The following is a 22,262-nucleotide window of genomic DNA, read 5'->3' on the forward strand; positions in this document are numbered from 1 at the left end:
GCCTACTTGCTTGATTTCTTTTTAAATACAGGTTGTTTTGGAACATGTCTTTTCCAATTTAAAACATAAAAATAAAGCAGCATTGAAAATTCAGAAAATCTATCTTGTTGGCCTACACTAGCATGCTGTTCTACAAATAACTCAATAGTTGAAATAATAAATACAATGTGTTTTCCCCTTAAAATGTCGAAATGCATTTCAAAGGCAGTAACAGTGTGGCACTTCTTTAAACTTACTGAAACTTGCAGGGGCCATCACTCTCATGTATTCATCAGACTTTTCTTTGCACTGTCTGCACTTATTTCTGTACAGCTAAATATCCCCATTGAAACATCGCTGCGTTTATTTTCGCCACCAGTTCAATTCAACGTTGGCTTGCTCCTGCTTACTCTCCCGCATACATGGCTTAGTCATGCGCAGGCCCCTGATCTCCTTGCAAGGGTCAGGGGCCTATCACGAGCCAGTCAATTATTTCTTTTTTTGGAATGGCATTGTTCAGGGCCTTCAAAGATCGGGGCCACACATTTAGCTTGTTAAAAAAAAAAAAAAAAAAAAAAAAATTATTGGCCCCCCTCTGCCTTGGGCCCCCCCACGACTGTATCACTTTTCTACCCAGTCCGTCGGCCCTGCATGTACATATTGTTGATAGAGGCGTAACAACACAACAAAAAAAGAAGGCAGTCATTTAATTAAGAACATACAGCTTTTTTTCTACCACATCCATTAGATTTCAGTGTCCTTGTTTGAAGCTCAATGAAAAGTCCTTCACCCAGGCTTATCTGCTGAAAGCCTTAAGTTAATTTACATTAGAGGGTAACTAGGTAACTATATACAGTTTGAAAGCTGATAAAATACCACATATTAAAGAGTTAAATGTCTACTATGAATGTTAATACCACAAATAAAAGATAAAGGAAAAACAGGGATACATTGAATACAGGTACAGTAAGTGTAAATATTTGAACTATTTAACTCCAAAAATGTTGGTGAATTTCCCCTTAAGTGGCTTCAAAAAGTATTAAATATATTAATTTAACTTCTGTATGAAAATGTCTCATATGTTTTGCTGTACCAACGCTTCATTGAAGCTACATTATATTTTGACTGAGGGAAACATTCAAACGTGATGCCATGCTCCATGTCCTCACATTTCTAGACAGACATGCATTTGTCTTGTCGAGGCTGCTATTTGTTTAGTTATTGCTAAGGAACAATGTATAACAGAGACATGACGAATGCTGCCTGAGACTAATTTGAGTGATGGACCCATTGATTGGTCTTTGGAGTTGAACAGGTTAAATATTTGACCTGAAGACAGTAACTCTTAAGATTTCAATAGAAAAGAGTCAATTTCATTATTATTAAGTCCAAGAGTTGTAGTGTAAAGTGTCATTGACTAGCGGCTCTGTATGGACTCTGGCTGGATGTGGAGCCTGGTCTTGGTGGCCAGGGCGGCCTTGCGGGTCATGGTGGTGCAGCGGGTGAGGATCTCTTCCGTTCTGGGTCTGGTTGGAACCCTGGGAGCGGTTGAGGTGGACATGATGGATCCAGAGCTCTCGGTGTTGGAGTTGCGGCGGTCGGAGAGGCTGAGATCTGGGCGCTCATGCAGCACCTCCTCCTTTGAATCAGAGGATGAATCGCTGCTTGAAGACATGCCAGAGAAGCTGAGCTCGCTGCTTGTGTCGCTTATTCTACGTGTGCTGTCGCCTGAAGTCGAGGCGCCCATCTGTGATTGTGGCCAGGTCTCAGAGAGAACATCCAGAGATCTGGCCTTTCGGAGACGTCCAGGCTCAATGGGTTCTTCTCCAGACTGACCTGCAGAATCCCTCTGTGGGCTGCTTTCTTGGTGGATGCTGGCTGGAGAAGAGGCCCGAGGCCCCCTGCTGGTGGCCAGGTTCAGAGTGGAGCTGTGCAGCTTTCTCTGCAGGCTGTACAGGCCTGTCCGTGGGTTGTTGTATGGCTGCAGATACATGGAGGGAATGTAACCTCCCTTTCCATTGAATCTGAAGAGAGGAATGCATGGAAAAGAGAATTAACTTCAACCTATCAATTCTAATGCAACAGAATGCAAACCATGGTGACACACATGTTTCATTTGAGCAACTTGTACATATACAGTATATGCCTTTTGCTAATAATGTACTGAGAAATGTATGATACAACTATACACTTTATGCCATTACCTGTCTAACTCTGGATAGATAATAGTGAGTTTGTCAAGTGTTTGCATTAAAGACTTTGTAGGAGCTTTGATGAACGCTTCATCACAACCATTTAGAACGCGTTCCTTATTCTCCTCTCCACTGTTTGCAGTGCAGACAGATAAGATTGAGTTACCTGATGAGCCACCAGCCGTTGTCAGACTTCCTCAGCACCTCAACCACAGAACCAATGGGCACAGACACCTCGTCATCTTCCTTGGTCAAATAACTCCTCACAGCACAGTACAGGACGCCTGAAGAACACAAACAACAAGACAACAAGCTCAAACAACAACGCTTAACTTGCTTTGAGACATGTGGTAGAAAACACAAGACTAAAACACTGTCTCTGTAAATACATAGTTTTAATAGAAGCTAACAGGTGCATGTTATCTTCCAGTTGGTAAAGAGTGCTCCCTACTGTTGGTTGATTGTAACAACAAGGCTTCACAGTAATATTCTAAGAATGTTTATTTGTCATCAACTTAGCTAACACCCTTGTCAGCCCTACAAAAGTAGCCTACAGCTATGTTATCAAGTGTCCTAAATTATATCACTTATTTCTGAGAAACAAGTGTGTACTCTACATGCACGTTCAAGTTTAACTGTGTACATATCATACCTCCTGCCTGGAATACTTCGTCATCATCTTCCTCTGCGTCACACAACTCCAGGTAGGGAGCAGGAAACCAAGCCAAACACTTCTCCTCGTTCTCCACCAGCCACCAACCTGGAGAGGAAGTAAACCCTACTGTCAGCAGCATGTAAGAAATGAATGGTTTGTCAAAAACTGTGTGAAAGCTAAAGGCACTGACCTGCAGGGTCTTTGATCAGGACATCCAGCTTCTCATCCACAGCAACTTTAAACAGACGATTCTTGGTATCCTTTGTCTCATAAGGGGCCACACAGCGGTAAGTCTGGCTGATGAACGGGTGAGTGACGCTGCCTGCATGCTGGCGGCTGACGTCTCCCCCTCCTCCACTCGAGCCATCAGACAGATCGTCAGACAGCAGGATCATGATGCTGCGTTAGAGAGAAGTCATGTTGAAAAGACAACTTCTTTCAACCTCTCGCATACTTTGACCTGAACACTGACATGACAAAGCTATACCTGTTCTTGGTGAAGTCTGGCTGCAGGTCTTGGTCTTTGGGTAGAAAGAACTGTGTGACCCCTGAGCTCTGGGTCACAGCTTGTTCACACTTCAACAGCTTGTCACAGTAGCTCTCCAGGAACCTCATGCGTTGGACGGATCGCTGGGATCCTTTCTGCTGGAGGCTGATCCTCCTGGCCTTCCCTGGAGAGAGGAGAGGAGAGGAGGGGAGGGGAAATGAGACGGATAAGATGATGAACATCTATTTGCAAAGCCGAGCATAAGCCAGATACAATAAACTGTTTAAGTCTTCTTTATCTCAAACTTCTGCCTGGCTATACTAACACAAAAACATTTAAATACCACCATGTAAGTAATCAGACACATTGCAATTAATCTTACCCTTAAATTTGGGGAGCATTCTGTCATTTCTCTTAAGAGGATTCATATGAGGAAAAGTCTTTTTCAGCTTTCCCTGTTTGAAAAAGGGAAGATAATGTTTTTTTTTAATATGAAATTAGTCATACAATGTTAACAGCACACTTTTCTTTCCCTTTTTTCTTTGGACTTACATGAAATTTCTTGAAGTCCTGGAAGGACCTGTAAACCACCACCTCAGTCTCGTCAGACCATAACACAGACATCATGAACATCTGTGGAGAGAATAAACATAAAGGATCAGAGACCATGAGGAACATTCTCAAATACAACAAAGACATTTGACAGTTAAAAAAGAATCTTGTTGGAGGTCTTGACTCACCTTGAGTTTCGGCGTGTCCTTGTGAACGGCTCCAATGACCCGCACACTGATTACCAAGCGCTGTTCTCCAGCCATCTTCTTGGTGTCTTAAGTTCTAGGAATCAACAGCTACTTTAGTGACCTCTTCAGTTTATGGCTGACCTGCCTCTGTTGCTCTGTCAGCTCAGGGAGTGTAGATATAGGCCTCACAGAAAGGGGAGGGAGGAGTTGTGAGGGGGAAAACCCCCAGAGGATGCTTAGTGGCTGGATCTGGTATCATTGACATAATTGTCACACAGATAATGATGGAGAATGTAAAAGAACTGGAATAACAGTACCTCATGGACATAATACCTACAGACAAGCTTACAGGGGAACATATGTAAACAACAAAAACCTTGGTGGATTCAGAACAGGCCTTTATAAAAGACTCACTTTTTTTGCACGAGTAATGACTGACAATGTTTTCTGTAAATAACTAAGAAGATCCATTATTTAGTGTTTATATTTATATTAATCATTTTCTCACATCATTGGTTGATGATGGGCTAAAAAAAATTCTCCACCCCCGTAGACACCATATACAGTCATATCATTAATCTCAAGTTATTAAAAAGGTGGGATATTGTATTTGACTTACAAATATTGACCTACCAATTGTGTGACAAATTGCCAAAGCATTTTGTGAACACACATCTCTCTCATCAGCAGGTTCAAATGAAACTCACAAACAGCTGGGAGACAATTAGCTTAGCACAAAAACTGGAAGCAGGATAATGTTGCAGGAAATGTCAACAATTCCTTTTGCATGAGTATATTTCTCACAGTAGCCCACAGCTACTTTTTCAACTTTTCAATTTTGATGAGCACATTGAACAACATGTTTGCCTGCTTGAAAAAAAATAACTCTGGGTGATTTATTTCTCTTGGTGAATTATTTATTTGAAGCAAGCTAATATGTGCCCCCCCTGTCTTCCTCACCTACTTCCTGGTAACCTGAACTCCAGTAAATAAATAACTGTTTTTCACATTTTGCACGTGCACTTGGCACTTGTCATCTGGCAGCAATATCTGGCAGCAATATCCCTTATCAGGAACTAGTGTGGAGAGCTGTGCGTGTGTGTGTGTGTGTGTGTGTGTGTGTGTGTGTGTGTGTCACTGTCTGTCTGTTGGGGGGGGGGGGGGGGGGCAACAGGTGTTTCTTCAAAGTGAGGATTGCACGTGAGGGAGGGGGGGTTATCCCCACCAATAATAAGATGGACGTGGGCGTTGTCTGAAGCGATGCCAGGATTTTACCAGACACAAACGCAAACACACACACAGCGTTGTGGAGCCAAAGGTCAGGACTGTCCAGCTTTGTCTACGGCCCCGACAACATGTCAGCACCTGAGTGTAAAGCCACGTGAGCTTTCCCACACCGAGAGAGATGACCATGACTGGGGTTTTTGGCCTGTCTGTTGACGGCACAAGAGCAGGCAAAGGCACAGAGAGCAACACAGTCAGAGAGCAACACAGTCTTTACATGCACAAAACACAAACGACAAGCAGTCATTCAGTTTGTATTTCATCAAATCTCTAAAATGTGTTTGTCTACTCTTTGGGATTCTTCATCCTGGAGAAAGGACTAAACGAGATATCAACAGAACATGTCCTTGACACATTCTTTTTCACACCTTGAGGTCACAACAACGATGATTAGTGGATTTTGAAACTGACAGCATTTCCCAGAATCAAAGGAAACAATGCACATGTGAAGTGCTTGTTTCCCTATCAAAGCTGATCAGCTCCGCCCCCCCCCCAACATACACACCAAATTAAAGAAGTCATGACCATATCACTGCAACAAAACTATCCAACAATGGCTGTGAAAAATTCACTTTACAAAAGATCCATGGACATTTATATGTCCTTAAACTGCAAGAAATTACATATTGTACTGTAACTGTATACTTTTCATAAGTACTCTGTCTTCTGTAATATTGCTCCTCTGTTACACATGCGCACGTACAGTGGGCTACATTCCACGTGGCATCAACACAGAGGAAGAGTCTTCGTGAGGATCAGTTCACAGTTAATTAATACAGATGAATCCCCATCTGCCAATCAGTTTGATAAATAGCACCATCTGTCAAGGACATCCTCTCTAGAAAAACTTTTTTTTTTTGCCGGATTTTCCACATAGCATCATTTATTTCATTTCATTTAATTATTTTCTGGCTTCAAGACAATCAGGTCTTTGTTTGGCCGGCCTTATAACTGACAATTGAAATGTCAGAGAAATTGCCCAGGTGCACCGGGACTTTTCGAGTGTATTTTGTTTTGCCACGTGCAGCCTTCTCTGGCTGTCTTTCATTTGATTTGCATCACAGATCCGAAAAAAAAAAAACTTAATGAAATGTCCATATATTCACTAAGCTCACCCGTGTTGGTTTTTGGGGATGTAACTTTAAACAAACTGTACACGACACGAGAGGAGACATGTAGGGCAGCTAGCAACTACATGGTCTACAGTAGCCAGCTGGGACATAAATGATAGAGACCTAATTACATTACAAGCCTCGGACTGCACTGATTACCTCAATAAATGATTCAGGCTGAGACACGGCTTACATTTGAAATCACGTATCCTGAAACAAGCACTAAACAGTCAACTTTATGATGCATGTTTACGTGCATTGGGATGAGTGGCAGAGTTTAGTTTAGTTTTAGTTTAGTTTTATTTATTTGCACAATTAAAAAAGAAACATACACAAAGAATACAAATAACATACAGTGCAGGGAGAGGCAGAAAACCCGATGGGCTTATTTGAAGCCTCCACCTAAATAATGTTAAAATTTCAGTCAGAAATTCAGTCAGAGTCACACATCAGGACAACAATCCTCCCTTTTAATGGCCCGTAGCAATATGCTTCTACTTCTTTTAGCAAACAGATACAAGGGGGGTATTTCTTAAAAAATGTTCATCCATATTTTTGGTGGTTGATTCAGTTGATAGTTCAACAACTGCTCGTAATTTCTGCTTTGCTACTTGGCTCCGCAGTCGGCTTTCTGCCCCTTTGTATGACGACCGCCCACATTCAGGAGGTACTATTTGCAGTGGAAAATGACCCATGCTGCTACCAAACCGAGTCGAGTTGAGTCTTCGTAGAGCTACATTTGCAGTGGAAAAGCGCCATATCTACTCATAACTGTTACTCTGCTTGTGCGTGCAAGCATTAACGATCTTCAATATTTTACTTGAACATTGTTCATTGTTCAACATCGACTGGTATTTCATTGCCAACTCTCATCCTAACTAAACAAACTAGTATTTTATTGCCGCGACAACGTACAGTATATGCCAGTTTTAACCTTGACAGATCGCTCTGCATCTTCATCAGTGGAAATAGATGTTAAAGCGATGAAGCATCCTAACATCGTCCATTTTAGTTCAAGGGAGACTCTTAATCTTAAAAAAGGACAAGGAGGAAACAAGATTAGTGCTTGAATTTGCATGGATCCTTTGATTGCATTTACAAACATTTGTTTAACCCTGTTTCTTCAAGATAAGGAAAATAGAGAACCTAGCCAAAATCACAAACCAAACAGGTGAGGGTGTGACATGAATCATACTTTATGGGATCTCAGCACAGCGCGAGACAAACCCTGCCAAAACCACAGGGTGTATATGTGTGCTACGTGAGAAGATGCACAATGGGTAAATGATTTTCAGGAAAGCTATCAACTTTCTTTTTGGTTTCAATTCCAAAGACTTTGGTGAAGCAATGAGTCATTTGATCTGCTTTCATGTGTTCCACTTTCAGAGAAGCATGTGATCTTAAGACAAAAACAGACACTGCTGATGTTTGACACTGGAAAAGACAGATTCTTCAGTAGTAGATAAAGATAATATCCTGGACAAAACAAACAGGTATGTGTATCTCTTAACAACACAAACAGTTGGTTGCACAGAAGTACTGATTAGATTAGATTAGAGATGTCAATGACACTGTTATTGAGCCATAAAACTTATCAACCCCCAACAACGATTGAAAAACTCAAACTACAAGGAAGCTGAAGATATTGACACTAAAACTTACCAGGAAAGTTGTAAATTTGTAAATGTGGTTCAGTGGTAAGAAGGTGGAGTCAGCGGATAGAGCCTCCCAAAACGTTTCTTAATAGCTGTCATCACGGAAGCTGTGCAGTAGTAAACACACAGTAATTCTGTAATAAATACCAGGAAGTCTCGTGCTTATTCCACAGACTATCACACAGAAACAACTGAAAATATCTCCACCTTATACACACTCTGAGGAACATGAGTCACCAAAAAAATAGGCAATGTTGAAATTACTTAAAGGCCTACTTCACCGGTGTGACTATGAAGGTGTATTGAATTCTGAGATCCTATGTAGTATAAATGTGCGAAAAAAATTAAAATCGGTTCATCCTAGCCTGAGAAAAGGCAGAAAGAGTGTTTTTTTAACCCTATATTTCTCTTTCTCGTGACATCACAGAAAGAGAAGTATAGGGTTAAAAAAAAACTTACTTTGTAAATATTACTGTGATGTCTTTTACTGTGACATCACAGTAATATTTACAAAGTACGTTTTTTGAAGTAGGCCTTTAAGTTATTCCCAGTTCATGCAGACGTTTGATCTTAAATTTGTTTATTGGATCAACGCTATTTCTTTATTTTTTTGGTGTGACACATTTCTATCCTCTGGAATATAAGTTAAAACATTATTATTCAGACCTCTTCACATCGTTCTTTTGACTACACCTTCATTTTGTAGTCAGTTTGCTTCGATTAACTGAAGATATTTGCCAACCATAAAAACAAGTTTGATACGCCCCTGCTCTGAGAAACAAATGCAGAGAAGTTAATGGACAACTCTCAATTGACTTTAAAAAGTTGTTTTGTTGAAGAGTTGAATGCACAATGGAAGATTTGAGTGCCATCTTCCAAATCGTTAAGTGTAGAAGCCAAAGCCGTTTCAAACTCAAACAACATATCCACAGCTTACTGTTTACTTTCACAGCTTCAGCGGCGCATGCACAGCACTGTCGTCATCCAGTTACGCCCGCCCCGGAGCTATGTATGGGGCTCTGGCCCGCCCATATCAGATAGGACGATTTGATTGGCAGCTTTGACATGTTCCGACACAGTTAATGAGCTCCAATGGATCGTGTCCAGTCCAACAAGCTGAGCAAATTTTTATTTGCCAGCTGCAGGTCTTTTTTTTTCCAGGCTAGTCGGGAGCAACAGAAGGAGCGAAATGTTCTGCTTTGTTTTGTGCGAGGGAGGATACAGTCTCCAGGTGTTGTTGTGTTGTTGTGAGGCAGTGCAAGGATGCTGCAGCAGCCCCAGCGTGTGCACAGACACTGCGAGAAGAAAATAAAGTGGGGCTGATTTACCACAAACACACACACATGGACACCGCTAATGCAATCAAATCAAATCGACTGACTCATTTAAAGTTTAAGGGTGATGAAATGCGTGTCTTCCATTTCATGTGAAGCAGTATCCAGCAGTGAAGGGTTCCCTCGTGCCCCAACTACATGTACAACGCTCCACAATGTTTTTTACCCCTAAGTAAAAGTACTGTACTGCCCCACCCCACACACACACACACACACACACACACACACACACTGTTAGATATGACTATTTCTTCCTCCCACTTTTTTCATTCCACTATTTATACTTTTATCTTGTACTATTTGTACCCTTTTCACTCTTGATTTACCTTTGCTACCCACATGCAATTTATAAAATGTTGTACATGGACAAGATTGCTTATGAAATATGTGACTGTGATCTTCACAAAATTCTAACCCGTACCACACACACATCCCAACATTGACATGTAGTTACAGTTACACTGCATGTCCATGGTTAAGGACTAATATAAATATGTCTCAGTTTTGTAGTAACTTAATGTAACATGTCGAAAAACGTGTAACATGGAAACCAGTGGGGCCAAGGTACACCCATCTACTGTCTGGCCAGAAGTGATCCACTGCATCATGGAAGAGTTGCAGTCAAAAAGCCATACCTCCGACATGGAAACAAGGCCAAGCAGCTCAACTATGCACAGAAACATAGCAGAAGGCAGCTGTTTGCCAAAGGGCCGGAGACTGTACAATAATGAGTGTCTGCAGGCAACAGTGAAGCATGGTGGAGGTTCATTGCACGTTTGGGGCTGCATTCCTGCAAATGGAGTTGAATATTTGGTCAGGGTTACAGTTTTTTACGATTGCACAAACACTAAAATCAAAAGTATGACACAATTATCAAAACCTTAAACTCAAGAAGCAAACCATTGGCCCTATATGCACCACTATAAGCACAAAGTCAGCCTCACACTTTTTGCAAAACAATACGCACAGTGATTTGCAAAACACTAAACACACTTAAACACATTAGACACAGGAGTATATCATGATGTCACCTCATTGCAATTCCAAAGCACTGACTGTCAAACTACCAAACACATGAGCCAGTCAGTAAACACAACCCCCAAATGCACAAACACATGATTGCTTTATTCTAGACACTCCAATCAGGTTCAAGCACTACACAAATGCAGCAGGTAAGTTCACCTGCCTTTACAGTAACCAAAATGGAAGGAGTCAGAATAACAGTGAGAGTGAGGGGGTTGAATCCACAGAGGAGATGGGGTCCTCCTCTGTCAAGCCAATATTAGCCCTTACAACACACCTCACATACTCACATTTTTAGACTGATTGCAAAACATAGTCAGAGCAGGTAAACAAATGCACCAGACGCAATACATTGTCATTTGGGACAATGTGTCATTCCACCATGCTGCTCTGGTCCAGAACTGGTTTCTACACCATCCACAGGCCACAGTTCACAGTTCTATACCTTCCACCATACTCTCCTTATCCAGTTTTTCTCTGCATGGTGGTGGAAGGATGTGGATGAAATTCACTGGACAGATCCAGCTAGGCGAAGAGATAATGTCTAGTATTTTCTAAACTGTATTTTATGTTTCCTTTATCAGATTTTTTAAATGTATATACAGTATTATCTGTAATTTTTAACCAGTACTGGATACAGAATTGTATGTGTGTTGTTGTTTGCTGGGATAACAGTGTTATGCAGACTACTGCACACATGTTTGGTTGTGATTTTCCATGTTGACTGATTTGGGTGTATGGAGAAAAATGTATTATATTTTCCTCAGTCTGCAGCATTGGTCTGGTCAAGTGTTTGGTGAACTTATTGTATATTTGCACTTTCTCTGTGTACTTTTTATACATTACTCAAATCACTGAGAAGTAGAATTACTAAAAGTGTTTAAGGTTAGCAACAGCAGTGTGTAACTGGTTCAGACAGAATTAAGTCATATGAAAAGTGTGTGTTTCATATGGTAACAAAATATGTTTTTTATAAAATAGTGTATAGTTTTGAAAAGAGTATTTCATTTTGCAAAGGGTCTGAGGTGTTTTGGTAATTGAGTGTTTGGTAGGCTAATTGTGTCTAATGTTTTGAAAAATCGGGCCCTGTTTTCAAAATTGTGCTTAAGCAATCGAAAAAAACTGTAATGGTGTCCTCAATGCTGAGAACAGGAGATGGATGTACCTGGGTCCCACTGGTTTCTGCCTGTTCTGAGCTGATGGCACTGCTGGATTTAGATTTATGTCTTGTTTAATGTTGAGGATTGTGTTGACAGCCTGACAGGAACTGGAAACTCTGCATTCTCCAGTAGCTGTCTGTTATGTTTCATATAGGCTGTAGGTAACACCCGTGTATTGTTCAAACAAAACACACACACACACACACACACACACGTCATAAACAGATTTAAAATGGTAGCAAACCGTATCTGAAAATTATAAAAAAAAGTGCTAGTTAAAGTCTTAAGACGTTTCTTTTTCCATTTTAACCTGTAATTTGTATTTTATTTTAATGTTCTATTTATATTCATTCGCTTTTAAATGTTTTATTCATTTGCTTTTCTAATGTGTAGTGTGTATTTTAATCTTGCCCCTGTAAAGCACTTTGAATGGCCTTGTGTCTGAATTGTGCTATAGAAATAAACTTGCCTTGCCTTGCCTAGAGTTGTCTTTTCTGTCTAGCACTTCTGTAGAACGGACATTCTGTCAACTATTTTGTTCTCCTTTCTACGGCACTTATTGTTTCATAACTGTACGTGTGCGCCTGTGTGGATTCCACTAAAATCTAGGTAAAAGAGCTGAGCAGCCTGGGGGCTATTGTCAACCGCTTGACAGTGTTTTGAGTTATGTCATGTGTCAAAATGTTCTGGAATGACTGGCAGAAAATGACACGCCCTCCCTCCCCCCAGGCACCGACTGCCAGCCCCGCATCCTTGGCTTCGTGAGAAATTTGGTGTCGATACAGTGAAATTTGAGAAAGTTGTGGTTAAAAACCTGTTTTTCAGTTTATGCTAAAATTTGCGAAAAATATTCCCAGACGGACTTATATGGTCCCAGAGGCTTTTTTGTAGAGCACCCTGAAGTGTAGGCCTACCTGTGTGAGAAATCGAGTCAATCGGAGTGTGCGGGGCGTGGCCTCTCAAACTTTTTCAGTCAGGCCTTAATAACAGCGCCCCCCTTGTGGAAAATCAAAAAAAAACTGAATAATAGCACACCCCGTGGGAGTAGAGTCCAGCTGTCCCGGAGACAAACACCCTGGCTGGACAACACCACCCAGGCGGGACGGGAGTACTGTGGTTGGACGGAAGTGATTTTTGACTATTTAGCTTCCATAACATGTCTGCTACGTCACTCACTTGCCCTAACCCTATATGGGGATACTATTTCCCCGTGGGGTGGGGACACACGTTCTGTGAGTGGTGTGGGAGGAGATAGAGCTAGAAAATGTGGCGGAACAAGTAAGAAGAAGTATGGTGGATAACAATAGGTTACAGGCCCTTAATACTTGAGGGCCTGTACTTAATTATACCATAATACTTAGCTTTGTCATTGTGATCATGTCACATTTAGCTGGTAAGTGGTGGGTGCAGCTTTTCCTCGACATCTATGCTTTGAGGTTTCAAAGATGATTTGTCCAGTGTTTATATCCCACTTCAACTATGTCCCTTTCTCAGTTATGCTTCATGCTTTAGTTGCACAACCCTTTCAAATGACACAAGATTTAATAATTGAACAACTTCTAGTGATTTTTTAATTTTATTTTTTTAATATATATATTATCAGTGACAATAATTTTCAGTATCCTGATCCGCTATCAGTGTGGACAACATCTTTCTTAAAATGTATACAATGCACAGTTGGTTCAAGTCTTCAAAATGTGCAAATATATCGGGGTCTGTTGTGCAAATAATAACATCAGAATGTGATATATTGATCAAACATAAGTATTAGGGTGAGTGAGGGGGATCTTAATTTTAAAATGACAACTTAGGAAGTAAAACATTTATTTTTGTTCAATGCAGAGTGCAGGGTAAAAATACTATTGTTTATGAGATTTTTTTGGATCTAAACCCCAAGATAGAAAAACTCTCTTGACTTGAGTAAAGTGCAAAATAGTTGCATAACTCAGCAACAAGTTGGTTGCACGTGTAGAATAGACGTTGAAGTTGCGAGTTAATTCACACAGTTATTGAAACAACCAGAGTATACTTTACGTATAGTGTTACATACTATTTGTATCCTATTGTGTTATCACATCCAAAATTCTCAAAGTCAAAATGTGTGAACTGAACCGTATAACACTGTGACATGAATAAGGTAGCTGACCCCATCTAGTGGGGCAACGTTGTATCAGCACTCGAGAACCACCTGAGCAGGTTTAATTAAAGGTTGACTATGCGACATTTGCATTAAAAACTAAATTATTGAGTCACACAAAAGTAAATAATATTTTGGGTTTCATATTTCATCTTGTTCTTTTTAGTAATTTAAAATGAACTCTTTGGGCTCCCATACATTGCCAACTGTGTGGAATAAAGTGTATCTCAAAGTAGAGTTAAATGCCTTTTGTGTGATCAGCAAATAAAAGCAAAATGTACATCTATGAACGATTAGCGAATACATTTGTGTTCCCAAATGCATTTTCCCAGCCACAAACAAATACAACTTACAACAGAGAACAAAGAGCTCTGAATTATTACATTAATAAAATAAATTGTACTTGAAACTATTTTGATGTATTTTAATTGAAAATGTGTGTCACAGAAATACACAGTGGCCTATGTCTTCATAATCAAGCCACAACACTAGGGGTCCAATAGATCACACATTAAAGGCCTACTTCACCGGTGGGAATATGAAGGTGTATTGAATTCTGAGATCCTATGTAGTATAAATGTGCAAAAAAAAAAAAAAAATCGGTTCATCCTAGCCTGAGAAAAGGCAGAAAGAGTGTTTTTTTAACCCTATATTAATCTTACTGTGACATCACAGTAAGATAAATATAGGGTTAAAAAAAAAATTACTTTGTAAATATTACTGTGATGTCACAGTAAGAGAAATCACAGTCATATTTACAAAGTAAGGTTTTTTTTTAACCCTATATTTATCTTACTGTGATGTCACAGTAAGATTTTCTCAGGCTAGGATGAACCAATTAAATTTTTTTTGCACATTTATACTACATAGGATCTCAGAATTCAATACACCTTCATATTCAAACCGGTGAAGTAGGCCTTTAATCATTGTACTGCACCATACTCTGGTTTCAACTGTATTAAAAAAAGAAGTGCATCTCCCCCACCCACATCATTTTAAACTAAAATGCCATTAAAACTGCTTAGTCAACTCTAAAAGTTCAAAGTGATATAATTTTTTACCATACCAATTTCAGTAAAATACTCTTCTATTGGTGATCAAGTTGTATTGTGGGGGATCCAGTAGGAGCCAGTTTAAAAGAAAACTTCATATATTAAAAAATATTTTGTTACATTGACTTTTTAACTTTTAAAAGCCATACCATGTTAAACCAGTGGCATACTATTTTAAGCCTATACATTGGTAACCACAGCATTGAGACAAGCATTTCCCATATAAAGTATTTTATTTGTGGTGGCAACATCATGCAAAAGCTCCAGTAAAAGAAATGGAAGGGAAAACTTGGAATGCTTTGCGCTAAAACTATAAAAAAAAGTGAAGCAGAAATGTCTGGTGGACTATTTAGGATTGTGCTCTGTTACTCTGTTGTTTTCCATCACATACAACAGGTGGACAATTTCTACGCACTGTTTTATTGGAAAGCACAGAGAAGATAAAAAATAAATACATTGGCACCTAAAAAAAAAAATGTAATTAAAGACTTCCAATGTTCTGCTGTGATAATGAACATACATACAAGTGGATTCACTAATCTCAAACATGGAAAGGAGCCGTCTAAAGTGAACAATGGTGTATACTTAGAGGTGGGGGGGGGGGGGGCGTATTCCAATGAAGAAAGCCATTTACAGTGAAGAGAGCTCTTTGGCATCTCTTTTACTTTCATTTGCACAGAAGAAAATCATACTGGTCAATTATGAAGGCATTTGAACAACAACAACAAAAATGAGAATAAGAAATTGAGAATGTTAAATAATATGGTTTGATATTGAATTGATATACTACCAAGGGCATGGGGAACTAAATGAGATAAGTCTTCAGACATGGGAATGCATAGTGGTCAAAAAACTGAAGAGCAAAACATGGATAATTTGACCACCTAAGTTTTAGAGGATCCAACAAATCCCTCCCACCCCCCCAAAAAAAAATGTATCCAGGAAAAAAAACAATGCACATTTATTTTCAATTTTGCAAATACTATTACAAACGCTTGAGTCAATAATATCCCACCACAAGAGAGTCCGCTTCAATATCATACAATGCCAAATCAGAGGCAATTTTTTACATCTTTCAGCTCTTATTTATCACAATGTGTCAAATCTTTCAGAGTACACATTTTTGTTTTTTTCTGTAGAAAACTTTTTCCTCGCTGTTTTTTCTCTCTTTCTTTATACAGAATAATAATAAAAAAAGTTTAAGGCAAGATGCGTCAAACAGAAATCCCAAAAGGCCGTGGAACAGCCTGTGCAGGTGTTCTGATTCCAGCTGATTTGTGGATCAGGAGAAAAGGTGCTCTCTGTCTCAGGCATCTTACACTGGGCCGCTGGAGGTGGAGGGTCCACTACCACTCCTCACCCCCCCCCCTCCATCAGTCTGCCAACAACACTCCTCTTTGGCACTTTAAGCTGGCAGACTCAGCTTCTTTCCTTTCAGCACTGAAACAAGACAGGAGCACATTAGGTTACACACAGGCCGACAGCATTTATAAACACCAAGAACACATAGTCAACCTCACTTAGAATTGACATGACTGCACATGCAATGTATAAAGCAATAAAATAAACTGCTGCCTGGTAACATACAATGACAGTTCACAGATGGAGACAGGGGTTACAACTTAAGTCAGTGATTCTGGAGTACGCTTGTTGTCAAAATCACTTTGTCAAGATCAGTGAATATCTCCTCATGATCTGCTAACTGTCTGTACTGTGTGTGCTGCAGAAAAAGCTGGTGTTAATACAGAGCCTAGGCCTTGTAAATTGGTATGTAAACAAAGGGTATGTAAACATGGGGCCCACAGTAACAACATGGCCGTTTACAAAGCATAGGCCCAGACACAGTACGGAGATGTAGTGGTTTGTGAAGAGTTACTCACAGATATTGATAAAAAAGTGATTTTGAGAGCAAAAGACTTTCACAATTTTACAGTGTTTCATGAAATAAATAAATTAATACAAATTCCGCAGCACTCACCTTTGGTTACATACAAATAGAAGAAGTCGCAGTAGAGGATGGTCTGCACCACCCCGGCCACGATGGCGATCATGTCGAAGAATCCCTCAAAGTAGAACCTCCATATCCAGTTGATGAGGTAGAGGGCGCGGTACAGGCCCAGGAAGAACAGGTAGTGGGTGGTGATGGTCTCCGCCTCGCCCGTCTTGCTGATCATGAAGAGCTGGGGCAAGATGGCCACCGACTCCAGGTAGATGGAGAACGTCCACAGAATCTGGGACAAAAACCGAGAGGAAGACGTTAGAGCGTTAGTGGGGAAAATAATAGAGGAACATTTCTGAGAGGGAAAGAGCACTGGTAGGGGAGGACGGGGGAATGTGAGACATCGGCTAATGTGAGACACCCCCAGTATCTAGGACACCGAACACATTTTTGGTCATGTGAGATATATGTTTTCAAGCCCCTCTCATTTCCCCTTGGCCATGAAAGAGAGGACCTCATGGTGATGTTGTAAGCATGTTTTTTTTTTCCACAAATTTATTTTTTGCATGTAAAAGTAATTGTTCTTGCTGTCAACTTAATCGATTGTTGTGCCTAATCAAATTGATTCTGGTAGAAAAACTTCTATCACACATGTTGATGAACTACCAACATATCAAACCATGTGATGATGATAACTGAAGATTAGCCTGAATTGCTGAGAGAGGTAGGTTTTTCTCAAATTGTGGCAGATGTCTCGGTAAAGTGAGACAAATGCTGTGGGGTAAAGTGAGACAGTGTCTGTGCCCTCTTTTAATGAATCCATTATATTTTAGGTAGCAGGGAGACTAGTTTGAAAAGAAAAAAGACAATGTGGGCTGGAGGTGGGGGTTGATGGTTGAAGGGGTGTCAGCATGGGCATGGTTTGGCACATATGTATGTGGGGGACAGGAGAGTGACCTTTAACATCAATAGAAATATGTCTTTATTCAATGAATGATCCCAATAAAACAAATGCAGAAAAAGACTAAAAAGATAAAGAAAAAGACAGCTGGGTCTAGTCCTGTGTTCTGAGTCCCAGGCTGTTCTAGCTGGTTCTGATTGTCCTTTGCTCTGACCCCCAGACACTAGCTGGCTCTGAGGGTCCTGTTTTCTGACCCCCAGACTGTGTTTTAATCTAACTGGTTCTATCCGTTATTCGAATGTTAATTATTGAATATGAATTACAGGATATTTTGTATTTGATAAGAGTTACTTTCAAGTGTTTAGAAAAATGTTTTGCTTAATTGACCAAATTCTGTTACTAGTAAGACATTTGTTTTGTAATATTTGGTTTTCAAGCTAGCTGTCAGGATTCTAACTGTTACAATTTGTGTTGTTATGGTAGTTTCAGAGTGGAAAAAGTAAGTGGATCAGTTTACCCCCTTGATTTTTCTGGTCTGTCTCAGTTTACCCCACAGCTGGGGTAAAGTGAGACACATGACAACTTCTTTTTTTTTAAACAATCATATTTTCACTGCCCTTTGTCTTGAATAAATTCTGCTAATGCCCATTTCTAGGAAACATCCTGAATTAATGGGAAATGTGTACATTTTAGTGATTTTAGCCCGCTTAGAGGGGAGCAAATGTAAAAAGTGTCTAAGATTACCCCGTTCTCCCCTATGTATTAACTGACATTCACGTGTATGAGTATTAGTGTAGCACTGAAACTTCTAATGGTAAAAGTGTATGGGCTGTTTCTTTGTGAGAAAACCCTCACTGTGTGTACAAATTAATCAGAGATCCTCATCGGTTTGTGTTTCAAATTTGCCAATAAAAATCGCGTTGAGTGTTAAAGACACTTGAAGCAGTTGTAAATCCTAGCCTAGTAGCTATCATGCAAGCTTTTTGATAAATAGAGAATGAATGCATCCCTATACAAACTACGCAGAGATTTGGTATGCAAAATGTACACTCCTAACCGCTAAGGTTAACTTACCTGACTAAACCCTAGTTTGAAATGCAGCATGTTGCACCCACTGGCAACAAGGGCAATACAACGACCAAACACGTGACATGGGAGTTCAATGTTCATTATGTGAAACCTAGCTTTGTTTGGTAAAATAACAACTTCAAATAGATCAGTGTTTGACCTGTACATTCAGACATCTGCCCTGTGTTCCAAATCACATACTCTTTCTTTTTTCTATTCCACATACTACATCTGACCATAAAAATATTCTAGTTATGATGCAGTATGCTACAGTTAAGACATAATTTTACTTTACTTTCATCATAACATTGTGCCTTGATCTTGCCTCTTGCTATTCATATAGAGGCTCCATCGATGTGACGCCACTTCCGGTACGCAGTGGATTGTGGGTCAGAATCGCCCAAATAGCATTTTCAACAATTAAAAATCTCAGTCGGATCTAGTATCATCTAGATACTAAATCGACCACAAGAATTGGGACATCCTAAATCTTTTTTTCTACCATACTAAATAGCAGAAAGTATGGGTATTGGAACGCAGCCATAAGCTTCTGTGGTGTGTGAATGGAGTGTTTCTGACCTCCAGTGGAGAGAAGTCGTGGTTAACCAGGAAAGCCAGGCCCCCGACAGGAACCACCAGGAACTCCACTCTGAAGGTGTCGTGGTTACCGTCATACGTGGCCTTGAACTTCAGGTAGATCAGGTACACGGTGGCGTACGCACATCCAATGTAGATGACCTGAAAGACACACACAGCAGCACCGTACAAAACATCATAATCAATATTCATACACTCCCATGTGCCTTTAATACAGTCAAACAGCATGGAATACAACCCGTTCATTGTCATTGCACGGTGCAGCAAAAATGTAGGATCTCTTCACAAGTCAGTTATATCTTGCTGGACGACGTGGTCCTTTAGCAAACACAGGCGTGTCAGGCTTTAAACGCTGTTCTAGTGGAGCCTCGGCGCTGTGTGTTTAGTGCGTGGGGGAAAAAAGAAAAAGGCCACAGGATGTAAGAGTGAAGTGAGTTACCTTCATGGTGGTGTTATAGAGAGAGATGAAGGAGGTGAGCAGGTCCAGGTAGCGCGTGGTGAACACTAAGGCAAACAGGAGCTGACTCTTCCCAGAAATACCTGTGAGGAGGAGAGACAGTAGAGCACATTCAAAAACATCCCAACTATGATAAGGGTTTACATCCAAAACCCACGTTGAAACAGAGAGCTACCTGAATATTCTGCTGTCTAGAGGGCAGACTATCCATCCAGCTTTAATGTGACTTGCTCATGTGTTAAGGTAGAGGCTACATCTCCCCCTGGTCCACTATTAAACCTGCTGCTTAAACTTCAAGGAGTGATGTCGTTTAAAAACACACAGCAACATCTCTATCCAAAACGCAACCACTCAGAGTAAACCACAGACCTGTCAGTCTTCACCACAGCTTCCTACTACTACTGTCTAGGTCTACGCCCACTGCATGTTTCATTCATTTCCTTAAGGTTCATTTCCTGATGTCAGCCTGTGTGTACGGACAATACGGATGAAACACCATGTTGCTTTGTATTGTCCATATATTAAAATACATGCAAAGTAACCTTCCGATTATTTAGCAAAGCTGAAGTGAAAGAGATGAGGCAGGAAACAGATTAGTTTGTTAGCGTGGCTGTTTGAACATAAAACCTTCTTAAAATACTTTTTAGAACAAGCATGGGCTAAAAGAACATCATGCATCGACAATTTCTCTGTGAGTGTTTACTGGTAATAGCTTTAGTATGACCAGTATGACTGTGTGTGAATGAATGGAACCTGGAACCCTGTAAAGCGTCTTTGAGTGCCTTGAAAAGCGCTATATAAAATCCAATCCAATAGCTTTGTTTCATGTTGTGAATTGTTTAGCTGTAGTTGTACAGTGTATAGGTTGTTCTATCATATTGTGGTGGCGACAATACGTTTTTCTTCATTTTGTGCAAAGAAGAGTACTGTGTGTGTGGACATTGGAATCAGAAGCGGTTGATGAGATTTCTTTTATATCGGTGTCATGTAATCCCGTGTGGGATGGGCCACTTAGTTTCATGATGACACAATAAAAAAAAAATTGTTCATTCATTTTTAAAATTGCAATCTAATTGTACTAGTAGTAGTGTAGTTATTTTTAGCAACACGTGGCAGCATTACAAATATACGCTGCATGCATCCCCCTAATAAAAGCAGTGTCAGTTTGTGTATGCTCAAGAGGGACACCACACTCGTCTTCCCCACCTGCACTAATCCCTTTGTTTACCTGCTGTGTTGGCAAGTGACAACAAGCTCCCATCAGTCACACCCACTAGCAAAGCAGGAGGAGGGGGCTATGATGATCACTATTACATTACCACAAGCCAAACGCAATACATCAGATACACAGCCTTGGCCGGTTCATTTCTTGTACTGGCGTTTTAGGTCCAATATCCAACTGTTTAGATCGCGTATGCTTGTGAGTGACATATCTCAGGTGACTTGCCTAGCAGTGATAGAGCCCTAACCTTTGGAACAGCAGGAGAGCACAGCAGCAAAGTTCCATCATGATAGCAGCACGGTGTGTATCTCTCAGCTGATGTTCCCCTGCTGCACACAACAACCCCTCTTGACTTTGCATCTCCAACTGTCAGCTCGTGGGTGCAGCCACGTCACATAGGTCACGGTGGAGTGGGCAAACGTAACAACGTAACGCGTGGGGATAACAGAGAGGGGTCCAGCGTCCAACTATTGAAATGACGAGGGCCCCAACATAGCAAACTACCAAATTCGGTGGTCATCTGCACCTTCAGGTCCCATGTAGCAGCAATACAACTGCCCGCTTGCTCGAGTACTTCTTCCCCAACGAGAGCATAAATCAAGTTTGACGTCTCCACGTAGCCCAACATTTCCGTATCAGTGACAGTCTGAGAAATAACTAGCCAGCGATACTAGCTAGCTAGCTAGCTAGCTAATGTTAGCCGAGTGCTATCTTATACACTCCCAACTTATAGGTGAAGTGACAGTTTCCTCTGGTTTACATTTGAGTTTACATGACAGGACACGTTGTATGCAAGGCATATGATGACTGTAGGGTAAAAGTATAACGTTGGGGCTACTCACCGGCACAAGACCTGGTTTTCCATATTTTTAGCAGCAGGATGATGATGGCTGCTAGATGGGAGAGGTCGCCGGTTAGCCTGAAAATGTTCATGTTTTTTGCCGAAGTGGACCGATCCAAGACTCTGTGAAGAGCTCAATTCGCCTGCCGTAACTATTAATATATGACCTGACAGCGTTGAGTGGCACCGTGACACTAGAAAATAATGATTCTGGCTTCAGAAGATGGGAAAATGGCGAGCGAAGAGCGACGTGGCTCAGGGACGTGGCCAGGACAACGGTACCCAATGCAACACGAGGAAACTTGCTTGCGCTCGGCCAATCAGAACGCAGGGATGCTTGATTTGCATAAAATATGCAAGTGCGAGTGACGCCTTCAAGCTCCCTGGACGAGATGGTAAATCCGAGGTTCCCCCTTCAGCTCAGAGC

General features: G+C 40.7%; 2 protein-coding genes across 2 annotated transcripts; both read right to left on the reverse strand.

Moving 5' to 3' along the window:
* Nucleotides 1-1,396: 1,396 nt before the first annotated feature.
* Nucleotides 1,397-12,677, reverse strand: LOC307266884 (NADPH oxidase organizer 1-like; the record flags this gene model as incomplete). Its single annotated transcript, XM_080049002.1, has 9 exons — nt 12,536-12,677; nt 4,054-4,147; nt 3,866-3,946; nt 3,696-3,768; nt 3,314-3,497; nt 3,017-3,225; nt 2,824-2,931; nt 2,338-2,455; nt 1,397-2,003 (listed from the first exon to the last, which is right to left on the reverse strand). Exons 2-9 carry the CDS (start codon nt 4,126-4,128, stop codon nt 1,397-1,399), a joined length of 1,455 nt encoding a protein of 484 aa, XP_079905128.1. The 5' UTR covers nt 4,129-4,147; nt 12,536-12,677.
* A 2,039-nt stretch (nt 12,678-14,716) lies between these two features.
* LOC307266750 (ER lumen protein-retaining receptor 2) lies at nt 14,717-22,092 on the reverse strand. The gene is made up of 5 exons (XM_080048849.1): nt 21,837-22,092; nt 19,755-19,855; nt 19,298-19,456; nt 16,789-17,041; nt 14,717-16,250 (listed from the first exon to the last, which is right to left on the reverse strand). Exons 1-5 carry the CDS (start codon nt 21,925-21,927, stop codon nt 16,216-16,218), a joined length of 639 nt encoding a protein of 212 aa, XP_079904975.1. The 5' UTR covers nt 21,928-22,092; the 3' UTR covers nt 14,717-16,215.
* Nucleotides 22,093-22,262: the final 170 nt, after the last annotated feature.

The sequence above is a fragment of the Ammodytes marinus genome, assembly GCF_949987685.1.
Source record: "Ammodytes marinus genome assembly, chromosome: 20".
Taxonomy (NCBI): domain Eukaryota; kingdom Metazoa; phylum Chordata; class Actinopteri; order Uranoscopiformes; family Ammodytidae; genus Ammodytes; species Ammodytes marinus.